The sequence below is a fragment of the Hibiscus syriacus genome, unplaced genomic scaffold, assembly GCF_006381635.1.
Source record: "Hibiscus syriacus cultivar Baekdansim isolate YM2019G1 unplaced genomic scaffold, ASM638163v2 tig00111582_pilon, whole genome shotgun sequence".
In the NCBI taxonomy this organism is placed as follows: domain Eukaryota; kingdom Viridiplantae; phylum Streptophyta; class Magnoliopsida; order Malvales; family Malvaceae; genus Hibiscus; species Hibiscus syriacus.
Genome location: NW_024063126.1, coordinates 3,052,711 through 3,068,454, shown reverse-complemented (window position 1 = coordinate 3,068,454; position 15,744 = coordinate 3,052,711). Strand labels below are relative to the sequence as shown.

Below are 15,744 nucleotides of genomic sequence, written 5' to 3'. Positions count from 1 at the left end.
GGGACAGATAGGTCCTTATAGTGTCATTCCCTTTTCTTAGCGAGCAGTGCAATCCTATAGCAGTGGTGGTCGATCTATTAGAAAACAATTGTTGCACCATGCTCCATACTGTGGCAGCCGAATCTGCTCTAACAAACTGCGGCAGGAGGTGCGGGCTGATGGTGGAAAGGAGCCACGACGCTAGTGCAGTGTCATGTGCCACGAACTCTTCAAAGGCATCATTGACAGTCATCTCGCCATTGCTATCAAGTACCGTCTCCGGTGGTGGCTTCAAGACACCGGTTAATAACCGCTCGAGGCGATGGCTTCGGACTGTGAGTAATATTTGTTGCTTCCACAACTTAAAGTTCATCTCATCAAGGAGAACACTCACTTTCTTGTGTGCAAAATTCTTGGACGACTCCATGATCGTTACCAAGAGAGAGCAGCAGCGAAGGCTTACAAAAAATCCCCAGAGCGTTCGGCGAAAAATACCATGTTAGGAAGTGTGAATAACAGAAAAATATACTCAGTAAAGAATTGCATTGATTAGCTAATTATTAACCACTTAACAAACTAACTAACTTGGTTAACCAACCTAACAATCTAACCACCCTCACATACACGTGTTGTATCTACAACATTCTAACAAAAACAAACTAAAAACACAAAAGAAGTTACTTTTGTGGTTAAATGGATAATTGTTATTTTTAGAAGTTTCAGGTTGGTGCATTAGAGACTGTAAAAGTGTTTGAGTTTTCATTATCAAATGATTGATAATCTTTAGAGCTGATGCTACTTATAATCACCTTAGATTAATTAAAAAAAATTAACCAAAAAACTCACAATTAAAAGACTTAGAGAAGCTGATGCCCAGGAGGAACAAAAGAATGAATCGAAAAAGATGAAGGAAGAGTCGAGGACGAAGCTATGCTTTGTCAGGGGGACAACTACTTCTAGGTTTTTTTATTAAAAAATATGAATATATATATATATATATATATCCACATCAATTTTCTAATTTTAATTTATTTTAATTTTATCCTTATCAATTTTTATTATTAATTACACCTTACTTCTTATGTTGGTATTTTAATTGCTTTCTTATAAAGAGTTTCCTTTTCTTTGAAACTGAGTTTTTTTTTATATTCTCTGTAAATCATGGTATACTTCATTTAAGTTTATGCGTATTTAAATGGAGCTTTCACTTCGAGTCCTTAGGATGTTATATGCATATTAGATCGAATCTTCAGCCAACTTTTAAAATCAATTAAAAAGTAATTTTAACGTATAAAATTAAATATTAATCTTGATAATGTTTAGACCATTAAAATGAACATTGAAGCTATACAAATATTATTCCTATATAATTTTTTTTATAAGATAATATTTGTTTGAAAATTTTTAATCATTTGATAATAAATTCTTATATCACTACAATGTTCAAATATGAGGACTCAAAAAATCCTTTAATCCTTGAAGTTGTTTGGTTTGTTATACTCTTATATAGTTAATATATATAGTTAATATGCCAGGTATCTAGGTAATTTAAAGGGTAAATTATACAAATGGTCCATCGGCGGTAGGATACTATTTTGTTGAGTCCCCGATTATTAAAAGTTATAAAATGGTCCCCCAACTATAGGGAGTAGCTTTGTTGAGTCCATCGACTATTAAAAGTTACAAAATGGTCATCGACTATTCATTATGCTCCAAATCCATTAAAAATTAACGGATGTTTGAGTTGGACGTTAACATGTTGATTGAGATATGATAGTCGTTTGAGATAATGAGAACATATTTTATCATATCTCAGTCATCAGGTTAACATCCAATTAACATCGTCATTAATTTTTTAAAGGAAAAGAACAAGTTTGGAACATAATAAATATTTGAGTGATCGTTTTGTAACTTTTAATAGTCAAGGGCTCAACAAATCAACTCTCTATAGTTGAGGGATCATTTTATAACTTTTTAATAGTTGAGGTGACTCCATAAAGTAACACCTTAAAACCAGGGGACCATTTGTGTATTTTACCATATTTAAAAATTGAACCGGTTTGAACCCTGGAAATCTGAAGTTTGAACTCAAAGTCACAACTAATAAGCAAAACAAATTAATGTTAGAAACTGAGTATTAAATGCAGCAGCTGGAGCATTGAATTGCCCACCTTTTCTTGCGTAACGTTTCCCTTTCTGTTCGCTTCATCAAATGGATTCTCCTCCTCCTCTCCTCAAATGTCCACTCATTCCCATTCCTCCCCTCTCTATCTCACCAACTTAGGCCTCGGCAACTCCATCGCCATCGCTCTTGGTTTCCTCGTGCTCCTCTCTATTATCCTCCTCGCCTCCTACGTCTGCTGCCGCCCTTCTTCTTCTTCGGCTCGCCGCTTCTCTCCCAACCCCGCCGCTGCCAATTCCGATGGAATCATTCTTCCCAGAGTTGTTTTTGTTGCCGAAGACGAAGACGATGAAAATGTGGTCGTGGGGCTGGATCAAGCCGTTATAAACTCATACCCCAAGTTCCAGTTCAGTAAAGAGGCGGTTGCTGTGGGTTCTAACGCTGACACGACATGTTCCATTTGTTTATGTGAGTATAGGGATTTGGAGATGTTAAGAATGATGCCCGAGTGCAGGCACTGTTTCCATGTTTCTTGTCTTGATGCTTGGTTGAAACTTAATGGGTCTTGTCCCGTTTGTCGGAACTCGCCACTTCCGACTCCGCTTTCTACGCCTTTGACGGAGATCGTGCCTTTGTCTCAGTACGCTGCAGACCGAAGGAGAATGAGGTGACTTTTATTTGGGGGTGCTTCTTCCTCTTTTTTTAAATCTCAGTTTGTGAGCATGAATTGGGTGAAATCAATTAAGAGTTTGATTCTTCTAACTTGTAATTTTTGTAAACATTAGCAAATGTTCTTTTTGGTTGCACTTTTCTATACATTTTATTTTGGGTTGTTGATCTTAAGCAAGAAGACACGTGAGTATGTAAGTTGTTCATGTTAGAAATTGTTTGTAGGATGTTGGTAGATGGATGGATGGATGGGTGTGAAATTCCTTGCATATTATGAATATAAATAATGACATAGGAACTTTTAAGAACGAATAAATTTATAAATTTTAGTGGTTGAAAATAAATGTTCAATAAAAGATATATAAAATAAATTAAAATATATTAATTTTAAATTTTAGAAGAGTGATTGCACCACGCATCCTCCACTGTTTAGCAGGATGAGAAATGAACAAAAGAATAAGACAAAGCCGCTGGTGTCTCTCATTTTTTTTTGCTGGTGATTGTGACTGCGGGTATTGCGATATGATGACCATCCAATTCTACCTTGTGTTTTGGTCATGAGTTTTAAAATCGGATCGGTTACTGAACCTATCATGTTATCGATTCACTAGTTCAATCGGTTGAGTCGTTCGATCGGTCGGAAGAATCGGACGACGTCATAATTATTTAAAAAATTAAATAAAAATACCAAAAATATTTAATAAAAAATAATTTTTTATATCACAAGTCATATTCAAAGCAAGTCATAACATATATAAGTTAAAAACCATAAAATCAAGTGAAACAAAATGATTCAAATTAACTACAACATAATATTTAAGGTAATAAATATATTTATATAACTATAATTAAAAAATAAATTTGGGGTTAAAAAAATCATAACAAAATGATATTGTTTGGTTTAATTTTTTTTTTAAAACAATCTCACATGACTAAGAAACATAGAAGGCATCCCAAAAGTCTAAAGGGTAAAAATATGATAACAAAACAATTTCACATTGCTAAGAAACATAGAAGCGCATCACAACTAACTTCTATAAATAATAGAGGTAATTTGACATTCAAAATCATGAAGCCTTTTGGTGAGCATTGAGTGAGCTATTCTTTCACTTCAATCAAGCTCGAATTTTAGGCTTCAATCGAGCTTCTAATATTTTTTTGAGTTCAAGCCTTTTTGAGTTCAAGTTTCAATATTATATTTCGAGTTTGAGTTGAACTTGATAATTTTTAGCTTGTGAGTTTGAGTTGAGTTGAGCTTACTTTTAAAGTTTTCAAGTTCGAGTCGAGCTCAGCAATACTCGAGTTCGACTTGGCTCGTTTAACAAACGACGTTGTTTGGTTTAATTTTTTTTAAAAAAAACAAAAATTCTGGTTTTTCCCGGTTTTTTCCGGTTTTTAACTGGTCCGGTTCGAACGGTTCAACGGTTCTAGCCGGTTCACTAATAACGGTTCAACCGATTTAAATTGAACCGAATTAAGCAACGATTTCCGATTAAACTGGTTAAATCGACCTGTCCGATTTTCAAAACAGAGGTTTTGGTTTAGTATGTGAACCCCACCTTTCGTTATTGAAAGGTAAGCCTTGAAATTGCCGACCTAAGCTCCCAAATTTCAAACATGTTTCCAATTTCGTTCCTGATTTCTCTAATGTTTGAAAATAAGACATTTTTTCTATTTTTTATTTTTAAATATTTAAAAATATCTAGAAAATTAAATTTTAATTTTATGAATTTAAAATTACGCTCTGATTATTTATTGGCTCAATATAAAAATAAGAACTTAAATTATATTTTTAAGTATTTAAATTATATTTTTTGTGAACATTAGGTGTCTAAAGAATTTTTTGTTCGAAGTAGGTGTTTAACGTTTTCAACGTTACAATTTTAAGTGTCTCTTCCGTAATGGTCGTTAAAAAAGTATCGTTTATTGACATGTGTTGTATTTATATTTTTCTTAAAAAATTATTTTAAAAAAAAAATCTAATTCCCTAATTTTTCCCACCTCGCCTTCACAAATCCAACCCTGCGCAAACCCCTCCCCCTTGTTTGTAGGTTGACGTTTGAAATTGGAAGGATCTATCGTGATGATTTAGGATTGATTTCCGTTGCTGAATTCAAAAATGAAGTGCAGAATTGAGAAATAAGGTATAAGAAAAACTGAGAAATTTAAAGGAAAGTAGAAAATACTGAGATTTCATTCATCATAGATAAAAGCAAATATGATGTTACATTCCCTTTTATTTACAACAAATGACACCTGTAATGTAACAACTATTTCACGTATGAGTCTAGGATGTCACATAATTCTTTTAATAAAATCCTTATTTGAAAATCAGTGAAATTTTATTTCTTTCTAAAATAATTCAATTATTATCAAGTTCTTAAAATATTTCATTTCGATAGCATTAAAAAATCATTAACTAAAATATTAATCAGCTAATCTTTATTTATAAACAGTAATAAATAATACTATCCATCAAAACCATATTCAAACATAATTATTTTTAAGTTTCGTAACCATTTAGTGTACATATCAACTAGTATTATCACCATTCAAAAAGATATAATACTGATTTTGGAGAGGACATGATCTTCAAAAGTTGATGTTGGGCCTAGCTCCTTACTCAAAACGCTCTTCTTTTCCTACGTGTGAAAACCATCACACGCTAAGTATGCACTTAGTGAGACATTAAGTTACTAATAAAATATTAATATCATTAAATAAAAACAGTAATAAAACATATTTATAACAAAATATACTGCTTGTATAATTAAATTAAACGTCATTTAAAATATGTCTATGATTCAAAGAATCATCATAAAACATTTAAAGTCAAAATAGAGTTCTCAAAGCAACATCATTTTCAATTCATGTCGTTTAGACTCTTTCATTTTAACTTCATTCAAAATAAGCTTTTCATTTCATTTCATTCATATCATAACATATCATATCATAGCATGTTCAATTCACTTCATTTATTTCATAGCATATATAATTCATTTAATTCATTACATAGCATGTATCATTCACTTTTCATTTCATAGCATGTATCATTCACTTTTCATTTCATAGCATATACTATTCACTTTTTCGTTTTATAGCCCAATGTAAACCACTGAGAATACAACGTATTCGAGTCAGACGAGCATATACATAAGTAGCATCACTGTTACATAATGTCAGACATGCCAGGTACCATCGATAGTAGCACCAACGTCACACAGATGTTAGACGTGCTAGGTACAGTTCATAATAGCACCACTGTCACATAGACGTCAGATGTGCTATTTATCGTTAATAGTAGCACCACCGTCACAAAGACGCCAGACGTGCTAAATCAGTATTAATAGTAGCACCACCATCACAAAGATGTCAGACATGCTAATTGCTCCACATCTGTACTAATGATTCTCAATGCATTTACAATGGACATTTTCTTTAAATCATTTATCATTCACTTATCATAATCTTTTTAAACATCATCACAATCAAGTGTCATATTTCATTCGCTCATCATAGTTTTTTTTAAAATATTAACAAAATCAAGTATCATATAATATAAATCTCAATACGTATACAATGGGCTTTTCCATCACATTCACATATCACTTAAATTTTTAAGTATTCATAAATACGAACATATCAAAATATAACATATATAAATACATTGGGCAGTTCAACCCGAAATTATTCAAAAGAAATAATTTAGCAAAATATTATGAAATATAATAAAACGATTTGAAATCATTTTCATTCCAAATCATTCGAGGTTGACTCATCGCAAGTCGTCCTCATATCATGCTTATATTAGTATAAGTAAAATGTACTCACTTGGAAATGCCTTACTAGTAACCTTACTTAGCGTTTTCAAGTTTTCTTTCCTCTCGATATTGATCACAATCTTCATGTTCATCATTTATACACCACATACATTCCAAAGCATTTATTAGTATCTTACTATTATAGGCATAATCTCGTAATAAAATTCATAAAAATTCTATTGATACTTATTCGATACTAAATCCATTTCAAGACGTCAATGCTAACCTTAATACTTAAAATATAACTTTAATCCTCTTATCGTTCATGTCAACTCATACTCAATTAATCATTTCAAATTCCACCATCTAACCATTAAAATGAAATCTTTTAGAATTCTTCTTAACATTTCTAATTTATTCAAAATGATCCCTTGCCATTTAACTTCATTTCCAAGCATACAAAAATATGATCGAGCATTATAATCATACATTTAAACATTACTCTTCAACTTCTAATCAATTTCCACTTCAATTCTAAAATTTTCATATTTTGACAACTTACACTATCTTTGAAGAATCATTATTATGTATTAATCTATACACTGTAATTTAATTATGTTTCTTTCGTTCGAAAATAGACTCGAATAAGAATCTAACCATATAAAGTACTCCTTCTAATTCAACTTGTACACTTTATAGTAAATTTTCTAATACAATTTCCATAATCTCTTTTGAGCAGAATCTGCTGCCCTATTTTCTGACATATCATCGATAAAAAATTCATATCTTTCCTTATACAATTCAAAATAGATACACGTTTGTTTTAAACAAAGAATTTCTAGTGATTTTTCAAACTTCCTGTCAGATTCAAAAATCTAAACAGTTTTCATTGTTTTGCATCCTTAATTTCTTCACCAAATTTTACAACTTGCATTCTTGATCCTTCATCATTTTTACTTATTCAAGTTTATCCCAAAAATTTCAACATTGTAAAAAACTGTGCACCAAAAAAGTATTTGTCATTTTAATAAAATATTAACAATTTTTCAGTGTCACATTTTATCTAAACGTCATAGAAAAGTTCCCCACCAAATTTTTTGGAGGCAAATTTTGGCTCCAAACATATAGTGACAAAAACTTATGACCTTTTATAAAATTGTCATAAAAGGTATAGCATAAATCACCAAATGTGACGAAAACAAAAGAACGTCACGTTTATAGTATATTTTGTGACGTTATAAGAAACGTCATATAGAAATTTCGTCATAAATTGATAAATTTGTTGTAGTGTTAGCCTCAATCTTCATCGGCCTCTGGTATCCAAGCTTCTCATCAATGGTCGACTCCAAATCATAGAATACGAATCGCTGCCTATTGTCTGCTGTCACTGTGGCATATATGGTCATCATAAAGATTTGTGTCCGCAGGTTCAAGTGCAGAGAAATGACCAACCAGTGAATGAGGCTCCTCCGCCTCCGGCTACCGGAAACCCAGCTTCGAATGAAGCGTTCAGACCTTGGATGCTGGTGGAACGAAAAAAGCATAATTCCAGGAACCAAATTTTTGCAAAACAAATAATTCAGGATTCTAGCCCCATTATTACAAATCCCATATTTGAAACAATTCCTAATAATTAGGAATTACAGCCAGATTCTAGGGTGACTGAAGAGGAGCCCACCTTGCCACCTTCTGTGTCGCAATCAACTCATGTGAATACTTCAATGTCTGCCCCAAAGAAAGCTCATTCAGATAAAAACAAATCTAAGGGAAAGACCTTAGTTCCCCCAAAAAAGGTGCCAGTTGTCCCACACCCTACAAAGAAACAGGCCAACCTTGGAGTAAAAGTAACTAAACCTCATGCATTAGTAAAAAACTCCATGCAAGGTTTACGTACCATAGGGAGTGAAGCTTCTTCCTCCAAAATGCCACGTTCGAGCTCGGGTGAAAACCTTTATCCAAACAAACACCAAGCTGTGAAATTAACAGATGGGGATAACCCAAGTATTCCAATCGAAGCTCTAGCTCCCCCTATAGCTAGAAAGGTTAATGATGCAATGGTTGAATAATGGGTTTCCCTGCCTATCTCGAAAAATTAAAATATTTTCTTTATATTATTTAGGTTTAATACAAAAATAAGTATTTAAATTATGTCTCAAAAAAGGTTTTAGTTCCTAAAGAATTTTTCACTAAAAATAGGTGTCTAACGTTTTCATCGGAGAACTTTTAAGTTTCTGGACCTTAACGGCCGTTAAATTTGGCCGTTAAGTGACATGTGTCACGTAATGGTAATTTTGTGAATTAATTTAAAAAATAAAAAATAAAAAATATTTTTTTTTATTATTAAAAAAAACAAACGACAGACCGTGCCCCCTCCCCCCTCCCCTTCTTTCTCCCTTCTCCCTTTCTCCTTCCCCCTTCCATAGTCTCTGGCTAGCCAGCCGTGACCGTCACCACCACCTTCATCAGCATCGGCGTCTACCACTGATCAAACCTTCATTCATCTTTCATCGTAAACTGTCACCCTTTGTCGTGGATAAGCATTCAAAGGTTCTTCAGATTTTAAGTCACCGTCGTTGTTATTCGTCGATTCCGACTGATCCCAACATCCATAAGCCACACCGTCACCACCATTCGAACTACCGTGCAATTCCGATCATAACCCAAGTGTTCGGCGATGATGGTGGTCGGAGATGGCCGACGACGGTTGGTAATGAAGGTTGAAATGAGATATTTTAGTTTTTTTTATAAATTCATTAAAGATTTAGGTTTTTATAAATAAATTAAGCTTTTTTAGTTTTTTAAATAATATTTTTATTATTAAAAAAATTTAAAAGTTAAAAAAAATATGATGGTAGGCACCTATTTTTAGCAAAAATTTCTTTAGGCACTAAAGCGTTTTTTGATGTAAAGTTTAGTCACTTATTTGTGTATTAAGCTTCTTATTTATTGATAGTATGTTCCGTATTCCTAAAGTTTATAAATTATCCCTTAAAGTTTTATAAATCCGTCCCCAATATAAAATCTTAGGTATGTTCATGTCACTACCCAATTCTGCACTGCTTGCTTGTCTCCTCCTACTTATCTCTTTTAATGCTTAACTACTCTATCTATAGAAGAGAATTTATATTTCAGTGACCATGGATGCCAAACAATAAAGACCAATCAGAAGCTATTTATGTGGAATTTCTATCAAGACAAGAAGGACTCAATTATATAATGAGGACCTCCAATATTATTGGTAAGGCATGATAAAGTTATTAAGAGGTTTAACTTAAGAAACAATTTCTGTTCTTGGCAAATGAACAATGCACAATGTGATAAAGATGAAATTACTCAGGGACCGACGTAACGTTTTATGTTAGGGGGCGAACTTAAAAATTTTAAGTAGAAAAGAATTTATAAAATTTTAGGGGACAAAAACATATTTTCAAAAAAAAATACAAAAAAATATCTAAAATATATAAGAATTTAAAATTTTAAGGGATGACTGCCACCACCTTCCTCTAGTTCCATCCCCGGACTTACCTCAAGAGATGGGCATTGATAAGTTTTCTAAAGCATTTTGTTAATGGTGAAGGAACTTGGAAACAAAGTCGTTATTTTTCTCTGCATCCACTTGGATTCACTGTAATTTTTTATTACAAGTCTTCAAACCCTCTACCGCCTACATTTGCTGAAATTTTGGATCATTTCGCTATTGGCATTGAACTTTGCTACAAGGGAAATGAAGATTCAAAAACAAGAGAACACTAATTTAGGGTCACATGCAGTTTCAACTTTAATGCAGGAATTGTACGGCAGTTCATGGAGTGGTCTTCATGTGGAACAGTGCTTTTAAAACAGCACATGTTTTATTCTGATTTCTGCTAAGTTATTCATTATTCAAAAGAGGTTATTAAATTTATTTGAATCGAATGATGGGTGGTTAGTAGATGGCAGATGCAGTCATGGAAGTACAAGAGATGTAGATTCAACAAGGAAATATACACATGAGGCTAAGTCAGTTAACCTAACAGAAGCAAACTATTGGACGATAGCGAGTTCGAATATAGAAATCTGCAAAAGAATAATGATTACTTGAACTATAATGAACCGACCAACCCATTTAGGACCATTGAGTTTTCTGGTAAGAGTGGCAAGACATCTCCAAATTAGAATTTCACTGTGACCCACCATGAACATGGATGTGTCAAACATATGGGCTAAGTTTTTATTCTTCCCCTTTGCTTCAGCTGCCAGCCAAAGGTTGAATTTTAACGCATTACTTGTACATGAAAAACTGCAGATTAATGAGGCATCACAATGTATATACAAAGGAATCGTCTTCTTCCTATTCCCATTACCATTTTTGGTCAACAAATAACACAAGCATTTGGATTCTCTTCCATGCTTTGAACAAAGTAGTAAGTGGTCATGTGAGGATTGTATGCTTTGTAGGCCTTGACAAGCTCCGACACAGGGTCTGGTGGCGGCACAGGCTTTTTCTTCTCTTTCTTGGGTTCTTCCTTCTTCTTCGGCTCCTCGTTCTTCGGTGGTTCCTTCTCTTTCTTGGGTGGTTCTTCCTTCTTTGGCTCCTCCTTCTTCACTGGCTCTTTTGCTGGCCCTACTGATACTATGTCAGTTGGCCAGTACTTGCTTAATTTGCTCATCACGTTTACTGGATCAACTGTTCCAATCACTGTCAACTGCTTTGCCTTCATATCCATGGCAATGGAGTCGATTCCTATCAATTTTACATAAACAAATCACCCTTCTGCAGAAAGAAAATTGAAACAACATGAGACAAGAATACAATACAAGCCAAAGTTTCATCACCAAAGTTAGAAACTTAAAAAGATACCGAAAATAGTTGAAAACAAGAAGAGAAAGGGAAATTGGGTGAATTAAAGGTAACAGAAAGAATTGAGACCGACTTTAAAGCCTTGTGTTTGGCTTTGTCATCATGCAAACCCAACTTCAAAACAACCTTCTGAAACTTAAAAAACAAAAAATAACAGTCATATTTCAGGATCATTTATAGAAAAATCATCAAAAGATGACATATTAGACAAGATCAAAAAACCACTTTTATTCTTAGGAATAAAACGAGAATCTCAACTGGAAAGACTTGAGGCTTTTAACCATATAATAAAGAAATATATGCATTAAAAGTATATGAAGAATCAGAAGCAAACCTGCATTTGTGTTGGACTTTTTTCTTCTTCCGAGAGAATTGCAGAGTTCAAAAAGAATTAACGAGAGGGCTTGATAGGTTGAGGTGCAAAGAAGGAAAATAAATGGGAGTGTTGAAAGTACAAAACATAATGTGTTTCAGGCAACAATTAATTTACGATAGAAAAAAAAGTTAGTATCTACGTATACAAATTTTTTTCTAGATTTATACAAATTTAAGATCGTTGTTATATGATTGGAAATAAAAAAAGTTGGGATTATCTACTTAATATTTAAATCAATATTTTCTCATTTTCTACTGTTAATCTCAATTAGGAACGTATCTAGACTATGACACATCTAAGCCATGGGCCACCCCAGTGGATCCATTAAGGATTCAGGGTGGCCACATGCTCACCCTAAAATCTAAAATTTCTTTTAATAATTACCTATTTTAATGGTGGTGCTCACCCCCATGTATAAAAAATTTATGTGGTTAATATATATGCATGTCCACCCTGAAGCCTAACTCATGTTCAAAAAGGGTAAATTATTTATTTAGACCCCACTTATCATTTAGTTTCTATTTTGGTCACTTGTCTTTAAAATATTAACGGTGATGTTGATGTGTCATCATAAAAGAATGCCACATCATGATGGAAAAACAATTAAAAAAAATGTCACATTAGTATATTGTTAATCTCTAATGGTAGGTGACCAAAACATAGCGTTAGATATGATTTTGAAAGCACTATCCAAGTGACCTAGGTGGTAAAGAAATTCCTTGAGGTCTCGAGTTTGAGCACCATGAATGCCAGGGGTGTGAGCGTTCAATGTCAAATGGTTAAAAGTTATTTTTGAATGGATACTACTTTATAGTTGCCCCAGATTAATCCATAAAAAATGATTTTGAAGAAAAAATAATAGTTGAGTAACCAAAACATAAATTAAATAATAGACGAAAGACCAAATAAGTAGTTTACCCAAAATAAATATATGTATGAATGTTTAAAAAATTATATTGTTCCAATTAATATATTTTTTAGATTTAATCCATATATATATATATATATAATATTTTAAAATTAAAATTAAAATAACTTTTTATTATATTTTTTTGGATAAGCAATTCATCTTATTATCCAAGAAGCACCCAAAAAAACGCTGCTACCAATCAACGCAAGACACAAAACATCCCCTTAAGAGGACTAAATTCTCCATGCTATACTAAGATTTTGATTAACCATATCACTTTTAATGATTTTCCTATGAACCTTATCCCTCACAATCCCTTTAATACTCTCAACAATATCATCATCACTCCTACTTATACCCCTAAATTGCCTATAATTTTTCTCTTCTAATATGCAATATATGCAAGCACACCAAGCTATTTTAAGTATGTAAACAACCAAAGACTTACCCTTAAGGAAATCCACAACCCAATTATGTTCATCTTCCCAGCTCCCTACAGCTCTGTCAATCCTACACAAAAAAAGAATGTCTTTCCAAACTGCTCGAGAAAAGCAACATTAAAAAAACAGACGACACCTAATCTCAAGCATCACACCACAGCCTGCAACACCCATCAACCACCATCCCCATTCTGATAAGCCTATCAGCAGTAGGCAATCTACTAAAAATAGCCAACCAAACAATCATGGAGTGCTTAGGAACATGCAAGAGGGAACCAGACAAGCTTATGCCATACAACCTTCTCATGCTTCACTCTTAGAACTGTCTTCCCAAGGGGAACCATCAACAGCTTAGCAAAATCTTATTTATGTCCAGTAAATGGAGTTTCCCCAACAAGCAAGCTTCTCACCAAAACCAAAATACAAGCTTTGTTCCAATACTTCAAATTATTTACTCCTAGATCCCCTCAGATTTAGGGTACAAATACTGTCCCAACTCATCCTTGCACCTCTAACTGGAACATCACCCCTTTCCATAGGAACCTAACACAAAACTGGTTAACTATATTTATCACTTCAGCAGGTAAAATCAATTGCCTACATAAGAAATTCACTATGCTAAACATCACAGCTCTTACTAGTTGCAATCTACCTGCATAACTCAGTAGTTTGCTGGACCAAGGCCCCATCATAGCCTTGATTCTGTCCACCAAGGTAGCACAATCATTCTCTGTCAATTTCTTAGGAAGAAGAGGCACACCAAGGTACCTAATTGGGAGCCTTCTCACTCTAAAACCAGTAGTTGCATGCACCAAGGATATCATATCATCATTCATGACAAGGGTAAAAATTTCTGACTTTACAACATTAAGCTTCAGATCAGAGAACTCATAGAAATTTTTCAACACACATTGTACCCCCAAGATGGAATCCAAAGTACCTTTGTAAAAAAAAATAAAAAGATCATCTGCAAAACACATATGAGGAAGCTTCAGCTTCCTATACTTTGGGTGATAATGAAAAAGTTTCTCCCCTGCAGCAACATCCAATAGTCTTAACAAGATGTTCGTTGCTAGAACAAAGAGGTAAGGGGACAAAGATCTCCTTGCCTCACCCCTCTCATTCCTTCAAAAATCCAACCAAACTACCATTGAAAATAATAGAGAACTTGGACTTTGTGACACAAGCTTCAATCCAAGTTCTAAACTTAGCAGGCATCCCCAGACCCTCCGAAACAACCAGCATAAAACCTTAATGCAAGGAATCAAATGCTTTTCGCAAATCAGTTTTTGATAGAACATTTAGGAGAAATTGAACCCCTACCATACCTTTTGACTATTTCATATGCAATGAGACTGTTATCTTCAATGTTTCTTCCCTTGAAAAAGGCAATTTGATTTTGTGAAATCATCCAGGGAAGTAGTTTGACAACCTAGTCACCAAAATCTTAGTGATGACCTTATATATGACATAACATCAAGATATGAGTATGAAATCCTTGTCCATACTTTCATTAGGCATTTTAGGCACAACAATGTCATTGAAAGCATGAAACAATCGAGAGGAGTCAAAAAACTACTTCACAACAGCATACACATCATCACCAACAACATCCCAGGAAGATTGAAAGAAGCCTGTAGTGAAACCATTAGGCCCAAGGGCCTTATTCTTCCCCTGACTGGAAGTGGAAACCTTTACTTTCTCTCTAGAAACTTCTTTAGTCAAGTCAACCCTCCATTCCTCAGGAAAAGAATAACCAGTCAAGCATTTAACAAAAGCAACATCATACCCTTGTACAACATAGTCAATAACACCAATTTGATTTGTAAAAAACCTCACCATTTTTGAAGACATAGAGTCAAAGGTCTCTAGACTATTCCCCTTCTCATCCATCACGAACCTTATTGTGCTTCTCTTTCTCTTAATTGTAACTTGAAAATGAAAGAACTTAGTGCATTGATCACCCTCCTGCAACCAGTTCTCTTTATCCTTTTGCTGATAAAACAACATCTCAACTTTCTCAAGATCAACCAATTCCATTTGAAGCTCATTTTCAATAGCAAAACTAGTTGAATCAGACCTAACTAGATTTTCCATATGTTTTTCCTCCAACTTCACTCTTTTATTAACCACATTTCCAAAAATTTTGGAATAATACTCCATATTCAAGTCTTTTAACACATCTTTAAGCCTTTTCAACTTATGAAAAAGTGCTTACATAGGATTCCCCTGAACAAGCTCCCTCAAATAATTTCTCAATACTTCCTTAAAACCATGGTACCCTTCCAAAAAACTGAAATATTTAAAAGGCTTAGGCCTAGCAGTCAAACTATCCCCATAATGCCATACAACAACTAAAAAGTGATCAAACTCTATAGGAGCTTGGAATTCCACATGAGACTCTAAGAAAGAGTCACACCATCAATCATTAACCAAAAACCTGTCAAGCTTCCTAGCTAGAAAATTAGTCTCATGCTTATTAGACCAAGTAAAAATAGTCCCCAAACAAGGATGATTAACTAGACCCAAGTCTCTCAAGCAACACTTAAAGCCCTCCATCTCAGCAGTATATAACTCCCTAGCATTAGAGCTTTCACTGACATCAGTGATGACATTAAAATCACCACCAATGAGCTAAGGAGAACTA

At 33.8% G+C, this 15,744-nt stretch overlaps 2 protein-coding genes across 3 annotated transcripts; one reads left to right on the top strand and one right to left on the bottom strand.

The window, feature by feature from the left end:
• The first annotated feature begins 2,130 nt into the window (after nt 1-2,130).
• Nucleotides 2,131-2,820, top strand: LOC120165272 (RING-H2 finger protein ATL67-like). The gene has a single exon (XM_039174825.1). It carries the CDS (start codon nt 2,218-2,220, stop codon nt 2,770-2,772), a length of 555 nt encoding a protein of 184 aa, XP_039030756.1. The 5' UTR covers nt 2,131-2,217; the 3' UTR covers nt 2,773-2,820.
• An 8,042-nt stretch (nt 2,821-10,862) lies between these two features.
• On the bottom strand, nt 10,863-11,726 carry LOC120165273 (heavy metal-associated isoprenylated plant protein 39-like). Of its 2 annotated transcripts, XM_039174826.1 has the most exons (3): nt 11,706-11,726; nt 11,427-11,500; nt 10,863-11,256 (listed from the first exon to the last, which is right to left on the bottom strand). In XM_039174826.1, the coding sequence occupies exons 1-3, from the start codon at nt 11,709-11,711 to the stop codon at nt 10,884-10,886; spliced, it is 453 nt and encodes a 150-aa protein (XP_039030757.1). In that variant the 5' UTR covers nt 11,712-11,726; the 3' UTR covers nt 10,863-10,883. The 2 variants fall into 2 exon arrangements, with proteins under 2 accessions (XP_039030757.1, XP_039030758.1); XM_039174827.1 differs by lacking the exons at nt 11,427-11,500; nt 11,706-11,726 and adding an exon at nt 11,319-11,387 and having other exon boundaries at nt 10,863-11,264.
• Between the last annotated feature and the right edge of the window lie 4,018 nt (nt 11,727-15,744).